At 42.8% G+C, this 19,923-nt stretch overlaps 1 protein-coding gene across 2 annotated transcripts; it reads right to left on the bottom strand.

The window, feature by feature from the left end:
* Nucleotides 1-396: 396 nt before the first annotated feature.
* On the bottom strand, nt 397-19,901 carry Bud13 (BUD13 homolog). 2 transcript variants are annotated; one of them, XM_060373132.1, is made up of 10 exons: nt 19,714-19,899; nt 17,614-17,704; nt 15,704-15,788; nt 12,693-13,622; nt 11,201-11,415; nt 10,213-10,315; nt 9,555-9,693; nt 9,115-9,299; nt 8,845-8,926; nt 397-760 (listed from the first exon to the last, which is right to left on the bottom strand). In XM_060373132.1, exons 1-10 carry the CDS (start codon nt 19,854-19,856, stop codon nt 667-669), a joined length of 2,067 nt encoding a protein of 688 aa, XP_060229115.1. In that variant the 5' UTR covers nt 19,857-19,899; the 3' UTR covers nt 397-666. The 2 variants fall into 2 exon arrangements, 1 of the variants encoding a protein (XP_060229115.1); XR_009587857.1 differs by lacking the exons at nt 397-760; nt 8,845-8,926 and having other exon boundaries at nt 9,171-9,299; nt 9,465-9,693; nt 19,714-19,901.
* Nucleotides 19,902-19,923: the final 22 nt, after the last annotated feature.

Below are 19,923 nucleotides of genomic sequence, written 5' to 3'. Positions count from 1 at the left end.
CACTTGCTCCTACCAGATTTTATTATTGTTGTTAGGGTCAAAGCCCAGGGGCCCCATATGAGCCATGCTCTTGCTTGACTGTACTACACTTCATTTGGGTCCTCAACTGCTTTAGTTGATATAAGGGATTCCACTTCATTTTTGTCCATATAATCTAATTTTCTGAGCCTCAGCAGCCACCTCCCCACTAACATGTAACACCACCTTATCACACACCATGTTCCAATATTCCTAAAGCCGGTGTACCACTAAATTCTGATTTGCACAGAAGAATTATTTTACTCACACAGCTGGCTAAATTAATGAAAACTCCAATAACTCATTACTCCCAAGACCCCCAGAAGTTCAATATTAGCTGAAATTCTTTCCCAAGCAGAATACCCAGCTAGGAAATGATTACCAAAAAATAAAATGTGTTTATTTTTAAGAAGAAAAAGGAGAACACTGGCCAAGAACAAACCCTGGGATAAAGAAGTCACTGTGTCCTGCCAAAGCCGGCCAGACAGCAAGGGCACAGTCAAGGTTAGGTGCCTAGTCCAAAGGTCAGGCTGACAGCAAGTTGCTGGTCTGTGTCCATTAGCAAGAGTCCATTAGATCTGGATGTCCGGTTGTTCCGTGCTACCACCACCACCACCACCACCACAGCAGCACAGAGCCTTGGAGGAGTTACATGTCCTCCACACTCCACTTATAGGCAAGCTCCTCCACAGCTTTCTTGCTGGCGAGCCTGGCAAAGCGCTTCTGTTCAAAGCCATTAGATCTGCAATCAAAAGAAAAGTTCTAGTCAGCCAAAACTCTGAAAGTTTATTTTAAAAGTGGAAAGGGGCTGAGCGGTGCTGATGCACACCTGTAATCCCAGCACTCAGGAGGCAGGGGCAGGCAGAGCTCTGATTTCAAGGCCAACCTGGTCTACAGAGTTCCAAGACTGTCAGGGCTACACAGAGAAATCATGTCTCAAAAAAGCCCAAAAAACAAAAATAGAAAGTAAAGTTATTCAAACGAAAACATTTAAACCATATGCTATAAAATCAAAGCAACAAAACACACAAATTATCCTCAGTAGTCCCTGTTCAGTCCTATTAGACAACTATCACACTCTTGGACAACTATTTCAAACCTTCATTATTCTCTACAAATGCTGGATATAGCTGGGCCTGTACTCCCAGATACTGCAAAGACTGAGAATGGAGAATCACAAATTCTAGGTCTGCACGGGCTAGAGTTAGTTCAAGGCCAGCCTGGACAAATTCATGAAAGTAAGAGATGTGACTCAGTGGTAGAGCCAGAGCCCTGCCAAACACATGCCTACTACGAGCCCAATACACAGTACAAAGATGAAGCACAACTCACATGGCCGACATCCATGGCTCCGTAATTTAACCATTGCTAAACATGTACTGAGTTCTCACTGGAGTTCTCTTTAGGTGCTATGAAAGTCAGGGCAAGAAAAGGAGTGATACAGCATCTGTTCTGATAAACTCAGACAAATGGTACAGAAGACATTTAAATGATAACTAAGAAGCAACAACCAAGGCTGAAGAAATGGCTCAGATGTTAAGGGCATTTGCTGCTCTTGCAAAACCAAAATTTGACCCTCAATACCACCAGGTGCTCAGAACCATCTGTAACTCCAGCTCCAGGGGATCCAACACTCTCTTCTAGACTGCAGACACTGACACACAGGTACACATACACAGAGACAGACAGACACATACACACACACACTATATTGGGGCTGAAGAGATTGCTCAGCAGTTAAGACACTGGAGTTCTTCAAGAGACCCGTATGTCAGCTTACAACCCTCTGTAACTCTAGTCCCAGGGAATCCAAAGCTGCTTCTGCCTTGCAGGTGGTTCAGACATGCAGGCAAAATACCCATAAAAACAAAGGTTAAATTTAAAAAGAAGAAAGGAGAAAAAAAGAGAGAAAGAGAGAGAGGCTGTAGAGATGGCTCAGCAGTTAAGAGTACTGGCTGCTCTTCCAGGGACCCGGGTTCAATTCCCTGCACCCACATGGCAGCTCACAACTAACTAACTAACTCCTTTCCAAGGGATCTGACACCCTCACATACACATTTAAGCAGGCAGAACACCAAAGTACATAAAATAAAAATAAATAAATCATTTAAAAATTTTTAAAATAAAACAAATCTTTAAAAAAGGAAAAACTAGGGGCTAGAGAAATGGCTTAGAGGTTAAGAACACTGGCTATTCCTTCCTAAAGGTCCTGAGTTCAATTCCCAGCAACCACACAGTGGCTCACAACCATCTATAGTGAGATCTGGTGCCCTCTTCTGGTGTGCTGTATAAATAATGGATAAATCTAAAAAAAAAAAAAAAAAAAAAAAAGCAAAACTACGTTACAAATATGTGGGGTTGGGGGGTAGAGAGATGCCTCAGCCTTCTGCCTATGTACACTTTAGGTGTCTCAATCACAGCTCACACATGGAGGGCACACTCGCCTTCGAGGTGGCATCCTCACTTATCTGCTCTCAGGTACTAACTGGTGAGGTACACTGACCCCCCTCCTTTGGCTGTGACTACTGATTTTCTCTCTCACATGGCCCCTGTGGCTGTCCCTACTTGGTATAACTGCCTTCATCACTGCTGTGTCACCTGCTGCAGGGGTCGCTGTGCTGGCTCTCTTACTGCACGTCTCAAGAGCTGTCTCTTTGACATGCACTTGTCAGCCCATCTTTCCTGGGTGAATTTTTAAAATGATGTCCTAAGTTCTGATCCCTTTACACGGGAACAACTCTAACTGAGATAAAAAAAAAAAAATGTCTCTAGCTAGAACTTCAACAATACTTGGCCAATAAATCCTTAGCTATAATATCCTCAAAATGCATTATGCTAACCTTTTAATTGATATAGATTAAATTGGCTTATAGTTTAGTTTCATCCTGCACATCTCATACATTTATAATTTTAGAACTCTATAATGCTTGTGAGAAATTATATATCTGCAGAACAAAAGAACTGGACACCAGAGTTGCTGGATCAAACCTAACAGAATCATTCTTCAGGATGCTGAGACATTGACACATCTGTTCCAGCATCTTGCATGTTCCAGCATTCTGCTTGTACCTGCCTCAACTTCAACTGCTGTTTCTTATCAAAGCCTGCTCCCAAAAGAACTTTGAAGAAAGCTACTAATTTTAACTGGTCCAGCATTTTAGACTGTTCCAAAAAGGACTTTTATTAAGCCTAAAATTTCTCAACATTCAAATGTTACTGGACCACAAATGTTTTTGCTTGCTTAATTAACCATTTTTTATTTGGGACCCCTACAGGATTTCTACATGTCCAAAATGTCAGCTAGAAGAAATCTATGAGAACGGCGTCCAATTTTCCTTAAAGGGGGTTGGGTATGTTTTTGGCTGTTTGCTATGGCTACGAAATTTTATTGTCATTGGGAGATGTTTATTATTAATGGTCTTATTCAAAGTGAAACAAGGAATATACAGGGATATTTTATAGAAATAGAAAAAAGGGTAAATTATTGAATCTACTCAACTTAAGGTTTTATTTGTTATTCCCAAATAAGGTTAATTTTAACTCTGGTATAGGATTTTGCATATTGATGCAAAAATAAGTATTTTTAATACATTGGTATAAGCTTTACTATATTGATAGAAAGTCAAGGTTACTTCCAATACTTTTAAACTACTATTAAAAGGTGGTTAGGATATTAGGTATGCAAGTTAATTATTAGTTATTCAACTCATAGTCATGTCAGACAATAGTCTAATTTATCACAGGAGTATACATCCTAGGTTTAACATGTAGACACGATTTTGTATACAAATCGATTACATAAAGATAGGTAGTCTTCAAAAACCTCAGAGACCTACAGAATAGGGCATTTAAAATTTTCTTATTATTTTGAAGATTCTTTGACAATGAGACAAATCATTTCCTGGCAGTACCCCACCTACCTGAAAGAAGATAATGAGCATCGAAGAACCTCCATATGGAGATGGCTTCAAATGTGGCAAACAAGCCACACAGGTAAAGAAAATACCCTCGCTTCACAACAGACAAGTTCTGCCTAAAATGGGTAAGCTTAAATGCAGAACAAGTCGACTACCGAACTCTGCCAAGACAGGGTAAGCAAGTCCTAAATAGTTCCTGCTTCACGTATATGTCTGTCAAAATATTCTGAGCCAGAAGGCTGAGGATGATGCTCCAACGTTATAGTTATGGGTGACCGTTCAGCAGCAAACTGTCTCTGTCAATTTTTATTTTTTGGAAGCTGCTAACATGCACTTCCTATTTACTCTCATAACTAATTTTATCCCTTCTCAAGTCTCTGATGGGGTTGAAGACCAAATAGTTACAGTACCACATTTAAGCTTAAGTTGTTTAGAAGTTAAGAAATCTTTTCATATAGGTAATACCAATAAGGATAAAAGTTAATTTAGGTATAGAACTTTAAACTTGTCAAGATAGATAGGATAATCAGATACTTTCTTCTAAGATACCTTCTCCATGTGCTAAATACACATGGACTGGACACTGCACATGTAGATTTTACCTAACAGTTTTCATAATTTCATAATTATTATTGTATTGAAAGAAAAGGAGCCTTTTACTGGACTTAAAGGGGGAAATGTTGGTATAATGTTTGTTTTTTTTAATGTATACACCTTACCCTTGTTCATTCAAATACTGATTTCTCCCCCACCCCACTCCCAACTCTCTGGTTTCAATCTGGATATTGCATTGTGATACTCATTCTAAGCATCCTGTCTCAACCCTTGTGTAAACAGGACAAAAATAAAGCAACTAGATACAATGTTGAGCAGGGAAGAGGACAGGAAAGAGGGGAGGAGCCAAAAGGCAAGAGAGGAGAAGGAAGAGAAGGGGCAAAAGGAGAGTGACGAGAGCAGAGCTGGAGGAGAGATCTTGGAGGATGTGGAGCATGAACCAGACCTAAGATTTCATAAAAAAGCAAGTATAATGTGGGAAATCTAAATGTTAGGAAACTGAGGGCTTGGAGGCTTAGAAGGGAGTAAATATTGCCCAGCATTGTGTTGTAGGTTTAACTAAAAACCCAGTCTCTGTGTGGTGATTTGGTTATACAGCTGTTTAAGATTAACAACAAGCTTTACTAGAAGATAAACCAATAGTAAATATTAATAACCACTTACAACAACTAGGTCAGACAGAGTTCTAAGTCTGGGGTCCAAATAAAGCGAAGAAACAAAGATCACAGCAGGCACTCTGTGGCAACATGCACAGGCATGGCTATACAAGATCCACCTGTGGCTATGCAGCAAGTGAGAGTCAGAAAAACCCTCCTTCAAAGATATTGCAGTGTGAACAGCAAGACAGCAGCCAGCTAGCCTGTAATCACACCCCTTTTGTGTCTCTCTACCTCAGGAAGAACTGTAGTCAGATTCCACAAACAACCTGAGGGACTGAAGACAGTGCCTTAGGTCAGCATAAGGTGGGAAGTGGATTCTGACCCACAAACAGCAATTATAAAACCTGGACAAAATAAGTAGTGGTTGAAGGCATGAGTGAGGCGAAAAGGCAGGAAAAAGTCTGACAGGAGGACAACCTCTCAGTCCACACAGTTAAAGTAGACCTGCACAGGCAAGACCACAAGCTGACTGGCTTGAGGTGTTAGTGGCAGTGGGAAAAGCAACTACAAAATTAAGACAAAATCCTGGGAGAGACACTGCAAAGCACATAAACCCCGGTTATCTACAGCAAACGTCACACCAAGCTCTGGTGAATCAGTATGCTTGTGCAGAGGACAAGCCCTGTCAGAGCGCAGCACCCAGAGGCAAGCCCTGAACTGAGGTGTTAGCTGCTGCCCTGCAGGGGAGACAGGGGTTCAATGTAGAGTAAAACTCCACAGACAAAAATCAACAGAGAAATGCAGCAGCATCCAGTCTCTACAGTGTGAAACTCACAAATAAAAGATCTAACAATAAACCAACAAGAAAATAACACATACTCAAAAAAGAAAAAAAAAAAAAAAAGGTTAGCCAGTTATGGTGTCACCCACATATAAATTTAACATTTGGGAGGTTGTAGCAAGAAAATCTGAGTTCAAGATCAGCCTGGGCTACATAGCCAGTTCTAAACCAGACTGGCCTACAGAATGAAACCCTGTCTCAAAAAGAGATGGGAGGAAGGGAGGAACAGGTTATCAACAGAAACCAATTCTGTGATGAATAGAGTGTTGCCATTGGCAGACAGGACTTTTTAAACCATTTATAGTTTCCAAAAAAGAGAAAACTGTCTAAATGGTTGAGCAGATGAGAAAACTCATCACAGACATGCAAGTCATCAAATGGGAATTCTGAACTTAAATCAGCTGAAACAAAATACAACTGACAGAAAACAACTAAGATATCGGGACACGGATTGTGTGAACTCTAAAGCCACATTAGCCTAACATATTCATAATGCATCATCACCCCAAGTGATCGCTGAATATATATCAAGTGTAACAGTGACAAGTAGAATCAAAGGAATATGAAAATATTCTAAATAAAATCCATCATGTATTTCAAAGAACTTTCTCAATATACCTCCCAACTAATTTTCTGATGGTGTATAATAAAAACATGTCAACATCTGGAAGGTCTGTAAAGCTCAGCAAACCTACATGTTACAAATGGCCAATATATGACTGTAATACCATGCATGGGTAAAAGATGCAGAGTATAAAAAACACCCTGGCTACAGAGATGGCTCCGGGGCTAAAAGCACTGGCTTCTCTTCCACAGGACCTGGGTTTCTTAACTGTAACTCCAATGGAGACCTGATGCCCTCTTCTGGCTGCCAAGCTACTTCCTGCACAGATGAACATTGTAGGCAATATACCCATTCATAAAAACAAAATTAAAGAGGGGGGGGAAAGCCCATGAATTATGCAAGCAGGTGGCACATGCCTTTAATCCTCAATCTTAGAAGGTTGATCTATGTCTATGAGGTCAAGCCTGCTTGTTCTATAGGACCAGGATTACACAGAGATCCTGTCTCAAAGAAAAAAAAAAAATCCCCCCACAGATTATAAATTTTAGTGCAAAAATATCAAAAGTTCTTTACATGGCTTCAGATCCACATAACAGCCTCAAAGGAGCCAGCTTTTGTTCTTCGTAACACACGCTTTTTTGGTAGTGACATGGCAGGCTATATTTTCCTCCTACACGTCAGCTAAGCACTTCACAATAGACAAATTCAGAACCTAGCTGTCTACTCTTAGGGCAGACATTAATGATACTTTGAAAAGTTAAATCAATTCTTTTTGGCTTGGAAAATAATCATTTTTCATTAAAAATACTAATTATATTAGCATATAATGGCTTTGTTATTCTATACAGTAAATAAATGTTTTAAAAATCTTTTTAATTTTTAATATAGTGACCACCTAATCCTAATACCTAATCCACATAAACAAAAGCTTCTTGGGGTCCTCAATAATTTCTTCTAAATTACATTGTTTATACAGGTACACACACAAAATGACAGTGTGGCGAGAACAATTTTCAAGAGACAGTTCTCTTCTACCACAAAGGTACCAAGACTTGAACTCACACCTTTAAGCTTGGCAGCAAGCACCTTTACCCACAGAGCCATCTCACTAGACAGAGTATAAAATGGTCCTGAGAGTAAAACTTTGAAAATCATCATACTAGATCCTAGTGTTCCATGTGGGAAGGGGAGATGGGACCTGCGACTGACACTAGGCAGAAGCTATGCTGACAGTCAGGAGGCTCGAGTACACAAGTGAGACACTAGTAAGTAACCAGATGAGGCGGCAGGACTGCGACATGACCTGGGACTTCCTCCTAGGATAATGAAGAGAACTAATGTTCAGGCACAACATAAAGAGAACACAGAGAAGGCTCCAGACTACAACCTTGTCCACCCTCCAACCCTTTGAAAATACTGCACATGACCAACGTTTGAAACAAAGTGTGTCCTCTCGGCTCCACTTGAGTTACTAGTCCTGATCTTTTCAAAGTATACAGAGAGGAAACAGGAGAAATATTCCAGACCTTAGAAACTTGCACCACAGGACCTGAAGCACACAAAGCATACTATTTCCTTGTGACTGCAGGAGAGCGAAAACAAGTGCAGAGTGCTGAGGTTGTTTGCCGTGTATTACTGGCCCTCAAGATCTGCTTATACCTATCCTTGTTTGGTAAACCTGTCTAAGACTATCTGATTGGTTGATTAAGCAGCCTATACCTGGGCAGGGCATGGCTAAGGTTTCCCGGGCTTCAGGTTCAGGAGAGTCAAGGGAGACAGATGGACAAGAAGAGAGGAGGAAGAAGGACACAGGATGTCATGATGGGTTAGCGTGGAGAAATAAACCACGTGGGCTAAAAGGAAGGACTCCAATAATGGCATGAAAAGATCCAGATGAAGAATACAAGCAAGTACCAGGGGATTATGTATGAAAGGTAGATCAGATGAGAATGATTAAAGCAGATGGTGAAGTTATTTAGACAGCGTAAGTAGGAATATCTGCCCAGCCCAAGGTAAATAAGGCAATTATAAAATCTAACAGAGGTCTGTGTCTTACTATTTGTGATGGCAGGTTAGATAATATCGCCGTGGTAATCTTGGGGCTGATAATTAACATTATATAGCCCAACACTCATTTTTATTTCCTACAACAGCAGAGGGATCTAAGAGAGTGGACAAAGCCAACTGTGGTTCTCATGTCTGTATTCCCAGTACTTAGGAGGTAGTGCACGAGTTGGAGGTCAGCCTATTGAGACCCTGTCTCAAAAATAAAAACCCAAAAGGAAAAGAATGACAAAAAAGGTTAAGGTCGGGCAGCAGAGAAAACAAAAATACAGGAAATAGACCTACCTGTCCACTCCATCCCAGCGATATCCAGGCCAGATATTGAATCTATTGGGAGGAGGAGCAGGACCATTGTAGCGAGGCCTCACTAAAGACAGGAATGAGAAAAAGAAATTAGCTACTGACATGATTTAATACAGAGCTGGAAAGCAGTGAGAGAAAATTCTTCATGAGAGTTCCTATGTTTTGACACTATCTTCTAAACACAAAGGTGCTATGGGCGTGTGGGCAGCCTTCTCTGTGGGAAGCTATGCTGACAACTCTCTTCAACCTCACCTTTCTTATTCTTGTTCTCCTTAGCCTTATTCTTCTTAATGAAGTTGGCCATTGGATCCCCCTCTCTTTCTTGTTCTCTCAGCATCTTATCCAGATCTTCATCATCAATATAGCGGGCCAGAGGCTTCTGCATCTCCTTCATTGCGTCCTCTACATTCTGTTGCTGCTGCCGGCTCTGGGCAAGCCTGGGCAAAAAAGAACCTGGTTGAGAATTCCCTCCTACACTTGGTACTCACGATGCAGCCCTGGAGAACTCCCTCTTTGTAGCAGCTGAGGATAACCAATCAGATTAACAGCCCCAGAATCCCAACTGGTGGCATGAACCCACTATCTCTCAGGAGACTCCTCACCTGAGGCTCACCCCTTATCAGCTCCCAGAAGAGCAAGGCAATGGCTGGCTCTGATCCTTCAGTCTGGCTTTGTGCTCAGGGTACCCTTACCCTTTCCCCCACTGGGCATATAGCTCATCTCGCTCTGAGTCCTTCTCTGCTTTTCTCCTCTGTTCCAATCGCTCCAGCTTCAAATTTCTCTTACGACCAGACTTGTCTCGAAACACAGTTTCAGCAAATTCAAACTGAGCTATAAAAGGAAATCACATTTTAACAATAAACACCAGGCATCACAATCAGAAATAATATTCCAGCACTCAAAGCCAACTGCTGGGGATCTTCTGGTAAACACTCTGCAGACAGACTAGCGTGGCTCCTACCAGCATATGCAGATCAGAAAGGAAAGAACTTGGACTACTGAGGATAATGTGCTACACAAAAGCACAGCAGAGACATAGAAGCAATGACAAAAGTTTCAGCTAGTGGGCTGTAGAGATGGCTCAGCAGTTAAGAGCACTGGCTCCTCTTTCAGAGGTCCTGAGTTCAGTCCCCAGCAACCACATGGTGGCTCACAACCATCTATAATGGGATCTGATGTTCTCTTCTGGCATTAAGGTATATATGAAGGTAGAACATTCATATACATAAAATAAATAAATTAGTTTTTTAAAAAAGTTGCAGCTAGCAAATACAACAGGCCACACCTAAAAACAGAAAAGAGAGAGAGAGCTACATGAGCTGAAAGTGGGTCCTCTATGCTCATTTGTACCTCCAAGGGCTGCCGTGTCTTGGTCATGTTTCTTGAATTCCTGGTGCTCTCGCTGAACATCAGTGACCAACCCAGTTTTCGCTCCAGAATACATGTGTGCAGCCTGTTCAAGAGAAGAGGAATACACATGTGCAGCCTGGGCACAAGAAGAGGCAATACCAATACCATGAACCAGGAGGCAGCCAGCTGCACATGTCCCTGAGAGGCAGCAATAACCAAACCAAAACCCTAGTTTTACATTCTCTTTACTGACCACAAGGGCTGACAACATGGGGCAGGGCGACATCTAATCTCATGACAATCTATGACAGTGTCCCATACAGTACGGGCTGACCTTGAACTCATTTATACACATTTAAAAAAAAAAAAAGGTGAGGTTTGGAGAAGTGGGTTTCTTATACAGCCTCACAGATACTAAGAAGTAAGATTTACAGCTATGGCTGGTTTCAGGAGGTTCTGCGTTCCTTGCTGCACACTGCAAGCTGTAAGCCTCAATTTATTATTAAGAAACAGGTGGTACCCACCTGCGTATTAATAGGTGGGAGGAGGCAGGCAGGTCAGAAGTTCAAAGCCAGCCTTGGAGTATTCCCAAAACGACAAAAAAAAAAGACAAGGGAGGCTTTCTGGAGATATTAGGGTGAGACTGGTGGTGTTACAAGGCTGTGAAAGGCAGGGGCCTCCTGGGAAGTCTGGTACACACCGAGCACTCCTGATCCAAAACTAGAAATCCACAACAGTCCAAAACGCACACCATTTTGAGCTCCATTTTGGTTCAGTATTTGCACAACCTTCAAACCTTCAACACTCTGGGTCCCTAAGCCTCTGCTAGAGCCCAGCTCAGATGAGTCAGTGTCACCTTCAGAGAAAGTTCCAGAAGTGCTTCTAACTCAGATTTACTATGCTGCATCCTCACTCTTGACTGCAACCTCTGTGGTATCTATAAAGCTAGAAGGAGTCACTCTGATAAAGACAACTCCTGGAACCCTACCTTCTTCCTGGGACGGGGACTCCTTCGAGGTGGAGAGAGATCAGAATCGGAAGATTTGGTCCTCTGTCTTCTCCGGGGTGGAGAGAGGTCAGAGTCAAAGCTCTGGCGTCTCGGTCTATTCCGTGGTGGTGACAGATCTGAATCGGAGTTCTGGTGCCTTGAATTTTTTTTTTGCCGTGGAGGGGAAAGATCTGAATCAGAGGCTTTTTTTCTACCTATGTGGAAAAGAACAGTCAAAGTATAACTATGATGTTTCCTAGGTAAAGAGTTCCTATGAAACCTCCCATGGCTAAGAGAACCTAGGGATTAAAGAATGAATGAATGGGGATGGTTCAGTAGTAAAGTGCCTACAAAGTACGTCAGACCCTGGTTTTGGGTCTTCAGCACAGGGAAGAGGAAGGAAGGATAAATTAATCTCCTTGGAAGAATGATTAAAAGAACTTAACAAGCTGGGATACAGTGTCTACTCGCCATCCTATGAAAAAAACATGACTAATCAAAACACAGGCCCAGGTGACACGAAGAAGAAAACCAACGTCTGGTAACTTTGCAAAACTTTGTGAGATCTCAGACACTAGTCTATGCTGTGGTCTCCCACTGCCAACCTGTCCAGAATTGGCAGAAGTAGGAGTCGGCCCTCTCCAGTGTGGCAGTCAGGAAGACCTCAAGTAGACACTTATGTCCCATCAAGACTCAAGAATAACAACGGAATTTCATTTAAAATTAAAAGAGTAAAGAGTAGCTAGAACAAACGGAAGTAAAAACTTTCCTGCACAGACCTGTTCTAGATGACAGTGCCACCATGCACCTCCTGAAAAGCAGCCATACGGTGAGTACCACGTGTGACAACAGTCACACACGCTGGCCTAGTAAGTGACTGCTCAGCTTTCTGGGAACCTATCAATTAAATCCCCAGGAAAGCTAAGGTAAGAAACAAGCCACAGCTGTGCCAACAGTGTACAGATGGGATGACTATCAAATCTCTAAGAGCAAACCTGGAGAAAACTGGTAAGTGGAGGGGACAAGCAAGATTAACACGCTGCAGGAGTGCTCTGCACAGTCTCAACTACACCCAACACGCATGCCAAAAGCCACCCAAGGACACTGACTACAATACTAACAATGATGGTATGAATGACACAATTTTGTGACACTTCTGTATCTTTACCTTTCTGTACATAAATATACTTTTATTTATTATTACTGTATGTGAGTGCAGGCATGCACATGTAGAGTCCAGAGTGCAATGTTCAGAAATTGGTTTTCTCCTTTCACTGCCCTGATGCAAAAAACGCTTTACTCACTGAGCCATCTCACATGCCCCATCTGTGCCTTTTTATGGGTAGGAAAGCTAAGCAAAAGGACATAAAAACTTTCCTCCTGACCCTTTTATTTTCAACTCTCCTAAGCCTAGCCTCTCATTTTTCAAAAGAAGAAACTCATTCTCATGTTCACAGGATGAAGTTACTCTTGCACACAGCCTTATGCTCACCTTTAGAATCAAGCTGCTTCTTAGCTCCACTATGGGCTTTTGCTTGCCGTTTCCGTGGAGGAGAAAGGTCAGAGTCACGCTCATACTTGCTGTTCCTGGAGAGTGATGAGTGAGAGAGTCCCAGGCCCCTCTGGGACACAGTCTTGCTAGAAAGTGTTTCTGCAGCTTTACTACTTTTGGCTCTGGGCAGTTCCAAATCAGGGGAGTCATGACGGGCCTTCCTGAGATGCTGTGCATCTGAAGTTTCAAGAGTGCTCCTATGCTGGGCTGTGTCAAGAGAGTGGTTATGGGCCCTTCTCGAGGTAGAGGTATCTGAGGAACCATGATGGCCTCTCCTAGAAGACAGACCTGAAGAATTACGATGAGACTTTCTTCGGAGAGAAGCATCTGACTCATGTTGGACCCTCCTTGGGGGAGATGGATCCGGGGTGTCATGACGGGCCCTTCTTGGAGGAGCTGGATCCAGGGTGTCATGACGAACCCTCCTGGGAGGAGATGGATCCGGGGTGTCATGACGAACCCTCCTGGGAGGAGCTGGATCCGGGGTGTCATGACGGGCCCTTCTTGGAGGAGCTGGATCCGGGGTGTCATGACGAACCCTCCTGGGAGGAGATGGATCCGGGGTGTCATGACGAACCCTCCTGGGAGGAGCTGGATCCGGGGTGTCATGACGAACTCTCCTGGGAGGAGCTGGATCCGGGGTGTCATGACGAACTCTCCTGGGAGGAGATGGATCCGGGGTGTCATGACGAACTCTCCTGGGAGGAGATGGATCCGGGGTGTCATGACGAACTCTCCTGGGAGGAGATGGATCCGGGGTGTCATGACGAACTCTCCTGGGAGGAGATGGATCCGGGGTGTCATGACGAACTCTCCTGGGAGGAGATGGATCTTGGTCATCATGATGAAAATGTTCATCTTCACTGGGGCCTAAACACAAAAGCAGTTAGATTCCCACAATGTTCTCTGATCACATCTCACTCAACTTAAAAACATACCCTAGAAGCACATATCTCTGAGCTACTTAAAGTCTACCGGCTCTTGTGCTGAGGGGCAGCAAGCCAGCATTCATAGACAACCTAAGAATAACTCCACTTATTTGCCTCCCAAGACCCCAGTGTGCAAAGCATTTTAAGCACACTTTTTCATAATACACCCCATAGGAAGCAGGACAGGTGATTTTATTTAACAGACATGAAAACAAAGGTTCTGGGAGACGAGGTGATTTCTCCCCTAAGGTCACGGCTACTAAGGAAAGGAGACAGGCCTCCATCCCAGTTGTTTCACTCGCAATCCAATTCATTTCTCAGTGATCCCCCCATCTGTAGAACAGGCCCATTGGTTCCTGTTGCTATGCAGCCTAGATCATTTACAGGTTTATTCTTTCAAAGGGCAGTGACTAAACCTGTAAACATCAAAATGAAATGTATTTAATATTTAATTCATTTCACGATACTCCTCAAGGGAGAAGTCAACAGGAAAAAAGAAAGGAAAGAAAAATTAACAATACATATTACTTAATTCTCACAATTCTAGGATGTAAATATCACTAATCCCACTTTATATATGAAGTCACTGACATAAAGATTAAGCAGTTTGCCAAAGTTATACTGCCAATATGTGGTGAAGTAAACATCTAAAGCCAAACTTCTATGACTCCAAAGTCCATGGGCAATCTATGAAAACATGGCACTGAGGGGAAGCATGCTGTTTGAGAGCCCAGACTTTCAGAGGCAGAGCAGATAAAATGTTCTGGCAACTGGGGCACTTCTAGATTCCGCTTCTTTTTCTCTGTTTCTTACCATCAGAGCTCTATAGCCCAAATAAAAATAAAAGCTGGGTGGGATCTGATGGATCTGATGAATTCTTATTAAGCAGATAATTCATGCCAGGTCAACTCTTTCACTATAGGGAACAGCCTATCTGACTGGACTGATGCCAACGAAGAAATGCACAGTATATCTAACCCATAAGGCCAATAAATCCCATGTATAAAAAGAAAGAAACAGGCAGGGTGGATATTTCTAGTAAGAAATTGAAACAGAGTAATATGAATGAGGCAAAAGAAAAAGGGCTGTTTGTGTGAATGTGCATTTGAGAGACTTCTTATACCTCAGAGAGGGAAACAGACTCTCTAGATAAATTATTAGTGCACACCTACCCCCTCTCTCACACACAACTAATGCAAAAGACAGGAAAACAACCACAGGATAAGGTGCGAAATAATAAGTAAGACTGAAATGAATTCCAATAAAGTACTCATGAGAATAAAGTTTTTATTTATGAAGATAAGTGACAAGGTAGTATACTAAAATTAACTGAGGAAATGGTCACTAATATACAGTGCACTGGCATTCCTGTAGCACATTCTTTTCCATCGGAGCTGCACAGTAGTTGGCCTAATGGCACACAGCATAATACAGAAAGAAAAATCCCGCTTAGGAAACAATTCTTTCATCACCTCTGTAGAGAAATGAGCAAGCACCAGGAATATTTGATAATTAAATAGTTCTCAAGAAGTAAGACCCAAGAACAGTGGCCTGGACTATATATAGTGAGAACTTGTTTAAAAAAAGAAAAAAGAAAAGAAAAGAAAAGAAAAGAAAAGAAAAGAAAAGAAAAGAAAAGAAAAGAAAAGAAAAGAAAAGAAAAGAAAAGAAAAGAAAAGAAAAGAAAAGAAAAGAAAAGAAAAACCAGAGGAAGAGAGAGCCTTGTTTGTGAAAAAGTCAGAACAGAGAAATATAGTTGCAAAACAAAGAGACAAAACTCTGGGCCCTGACCCCTGAGAGCTGCTTCATTCTGGAACAGTGGAGAGCCTGGGTCACTAATGCGCTGACAAGTCAGCCTCTAACTTCCTGTGTCCTTCTTCTCAAGTCCTGACAACTTTTTCCCACCATATTTTTCATAATCAGTAACACAATGAAACAAACCACACATTCCTCTAAAGCAAGGAAGCAGAAGGGACCTACCCTACAAATGAGAAGTGTATTTTACCTGCTGCCGACACTCACCTCCCAGAAGCTTCCATTTGGCACTGGAGCGGAAGGCCTCCATCTGCTTTACCTCTTCTGGACGCTCATCCACAAACTCAGCTACCTGCAGAAGTGGGGACACTACAGTAAGGGAAAAGCAGAATCCGGCCAAGGAGCAGTTGGCCAGAGCCATAACCGTTGCTGATCCTAACACCCACGTGCCCACAGACCCATGTGGCTGTAAGGAAACATGAAGTGGTTCTCAGTTATTCTTATCCCATAAACATCTGTCACTGTGATGACTTAGTTGTAGACCTTTCTCTGACTAGTCAATCTCTCTCCAAAGATAAAATCTTTTACAAACCTTTTAGTAATCGTGCTGGCATACAACTGCCACCTGTAAATAAAAAGCTCAATTTCTTTTATATTTGTATTATTTCAGACATAGTGAGAACACTGCCTTCATAACTAGACTATCACTAATCAAAGATTTTGGCCCTTATAAAACTTTTCCTGTGAGTAGTCACAATGATAGGTCTTGAATCCAGCAGAAGGAAGTTACTGGCCATACACCAAATTATACAACGTTCAGGGACAGCATCCAAACTTCCTAACCAATGATAAATGATCTCTCATAGATTCCTCACTGATGGAGAGCTCATCTTTCAAATCAGTCCACTGTTTTGTTTTTTGAAACAGCGTTTTTCTGTGTAGCCCTGGATGACCCAGAACTCACTCTGTAGCTCAGGCCAGCCTTGAACTCACAGAGATCCACCTGCCTCTGCCTCCTGGGTGCTGGGATTAAAGCCTTGTGCCACCACTGCCAGGCAGTCCACTGTATTTTTGAACAGTGTTAGAACATTCTTAATTTTATGGGACCTACATCTACCCTCATATAACTTCTTTTCCTCCATACTAACTCTGACCACTGACCCATTTCCACATGAAAGACCTTCAAAGTAGCTGGTTTAATAAATTGTAGTTACAGAGAACAGCTATGCAAGACACTGTTTCACAATTATCTTATTCAAGGCTCACCATAATCCTTCCAAAAAAGACCCAAGGCCACCATCCAGCAAACTTTGCCTTGGAGAAATTAAATGATGCTCAACATCACAGACTAGCAAATTGTTATAGGGCAATTCAAATCCAGGGCATAGCTTCTCACTACCTCTGCTCCCCAGTGTTGCCATCATTCCTCATAAAACCTCCAGGTCTGTCTCTGGGCACTGAATGCATGGCTTAAACATAGGATGAGTGCTGGAGAGATGACTCAGAGGTTAGGAGCACTGGCTGTTCTTCCAGAGGTCCTGAGTTCAATTCCCAGCAACCACATGGTGGCTCACAACCATCTACAATGAGATCTGATGTGCAGGGCACACACAGATAGAACATTGTGTTCATAATAAATAAATCTTTAAAAAAATGTAGGATGAAGTGAGATCTGATCATTAGTTATGTCACACAGCCTTGGTGTGGCCTTCTGCAAAGCATCTCAAATCTCAGCAGGGTGCAAAGGACTGTTCTGACGACTAAATGCTATCCTTTGTGTTCAATGAGCAGTGCTTGGTAGATGGCTGGTCTATCAACAACCAGGTCTATCAGTCATTCTTATGTGCAGAAAACTGCTTGTTTCTCCTCGTGATCATACGACTGATTTCCACTGCCCATAGTGAGACTACCATAACAAACAGTGCTAGCCTGGAAGATCAAAATCCAAAACTATTTCTGCCAAAAATGTATCATGTTCCCACCACTGCACAGTCAAAACATTAAGTTGGGACCATTTGTATAAGCACCATGGACAGAAACAGTGTAAAACATCTCTTAAAGTGTCACCTCTCCCCTTGCTCAGCTTTCTCCCCACAGCTCTATCCCACAATGAAAGTCAAGGCTGACAAACCTGGATCATTTCAAAGTCCTGACAGAACTCTCCACAAGATACATACCACAGGCAAATCTCCATCCTCTTCCTCCTCCTTTTCCGGCCTAGTGGTAGAGATAGCTGACCAGCCCACATCATCATCAACAATACGCATTCTAGATAGGAACAACAAAAGGCTCAGAAAGGAACTCGTTCTGGGACACAAGCCAATACACATTTACTTACTGTTCTTTTTATTTACTTCTTGTGTGTGTGTGATGGTACATATATGTGCTACAGCATGTATATGGAGGTCAGAGGACAACCTGCAGGAGTTAGTTCTCTCCGTCCGCCATGTGGGTCGGGGGATTGAACACAGGTTGTCAAGCTTGTTGTCAACTGCAGACCCATCTCATCAGCCCCCTACTGGGTTTTAAAGTTCAAAAGTATGGTTCAGTCTTTGTCTATTGAACTGCTGCTGTCAATTCACTCCATCACTGTGCATCTCCTAGCATGATCAGTTTTCACAAATGCCTCCTCTGGGCTGGGATTATAAACATCCTGCTGAGTAAGGCATTTTTTGTTCATCAAGGCCTCTTCAATGCAACCGTCAAAGGAGAAAGTCAGCCCTCCATACCCATGGATTCTACAACTGCAAACTCAACCACCCACAGATTAAAAATACTTGGGGGGAGGGGAGAAAATCACCAATGTATTAGATACAGACTTTCTTTGGTTACAATGCCCTAAATAATGTAACTACTGGCATACCATCTAAGTTGTAGTGTGTTTTCTAAGTAATCTGGAGATGATCGACATCCTCTCAGGATGACTTAAGGAGGGTGTGAATGGTTTACATGCAAACACAGTATCATTTTGTGCAGGACGTTAAGTACCTGAGGACTCCAGGAACCAGTCCCCAATTACTAAAAAATGATGGCATCCAATAATTGTGTGTCACACAGATGAATTGTGCTGCAAAAAAGGTATTTGAAAAGCCCGGGAGACCTGATACATCTTTAATCACAACAACCATTTCAGACAAGTAGTAGTGTTCAGGATCACATTGTTTTAACAACTAGAAAATGAGTCTCAGAGAGATGAATTCTCTTGCCCTAAACCACCCAGGCTATAAAGTAGCACAGCTAGGATTCATATTCTATCAGTATTGTTCCAAAGCTTAAACTTCTTTCCCTGCATGGCAAAGGCCCTTCTTACAAGGACATCAGCCACCTTAACTGAATACAGGCTCATCTTAACTGGTAATATCACAATGATTACATTATAAATGATGTCATGCTGAAGTTCCAAATGAAGATAAATTTGGGCAAAGGGAAAATTGACACAGATCAATGGGCCTCAAACTTTTCTCAGTTGAGATATGGGAATAATGCTGTTAGGTCATGACGCTGTCCCCATAGAGGGAGTGAGCCACGCTCTACATCCTTTCTAGCACTCTCTTTAAGCCGCTAAGCTCCTAGCAAGCAGCAGACCCAAGGCAGGGTGTAAGAATGGCATTAGCTTCCAGAGTTTAGCCCTTGTGTCCAAAATAGTATCTTCAGTAAGCTGCCAAACTTGCGGCTGCTGCTCTAAAGTCTACAAATGCGTGTTTGTTCTGTGGGTGATGCTGGCTCTCCTATCCCAACCTTTCTAGATTCTGGCGAACAAGTCACTAAAGGATACTGCATCCGAAATTTGTGTCTGCACATCTGTTTCGAACGTGGAAGTACATGGTCAAAGTTTTTAGAAAGAGGCCAGGCATATGATGTGAACTGTGCTCATGTTGGTTGCTACTGTTAGAGTAGGTAAGAGTAACAGGACATGGGTCTTGGATTCCAGATCAGTTCCTGGCACTTTGGAGGCTCCAGAAATTGATCTTTTGGAGCCAAAAAAATAAAAATAAAAATAGGCAAGCGCTGAGGCTCTGAATTAGCTCTACTAGTCTCGGGCAGAACTTTCAATCTGTACATGAGGCCACGCAAGGCTACAAACGCGGGGGGAAAGTGAGTTAAGTTCCAGCTGGCCTTAACACATGGAAGACGCTCCTCAGAGGATGAGGTCTGAGGCGCCGGAGCGGTGGAGCGGCAGGACGGAGTCGACAACGCTCGCAGAGCCGCGCCGGGGCGAGGGGAAGCTTGCGGCCTAGGGCGCAACCTAACAGCGCGACGCCCACTGGTCCACTCACCCCTTGCCGCCGGCGCCTCCCGGCTTCGGCCGTTTTTTGCGCCGCTTGCGACCAGCCTCTGAACCTCCTCCCACGCCGGCATCTGTCCCAGACAAGTAACGCTTCAGGTACTCAGCCTTGGAGAGCGTCGGAGCTGCCGCCATAGCAGCGTCGAGGGCGGGACGACAACAGCTCGGCGCGTGGGACAAAATTCTTCAACGCGAATCGTAT

The sequence above is a fragment of the Meriones unguiculatus genome, chromosome 1 (assembly GCF_030254825.1).
Source record: "Meriones unguiculatus strain TT.TT164.6M chromosome 1, Bangor_MerUng_6.1, whole genome shotgun sequence".
In the NCBI taxonomy this organism is placed as follows: Eukaryota; Metazoa; Chordata; class Mammalia; order Rodentia; family Muridae; genus Meriones; species Meriones unguiculatus.
This window is presented reverse-complemented; position numbering and strand designations above follow the sequence as displayed.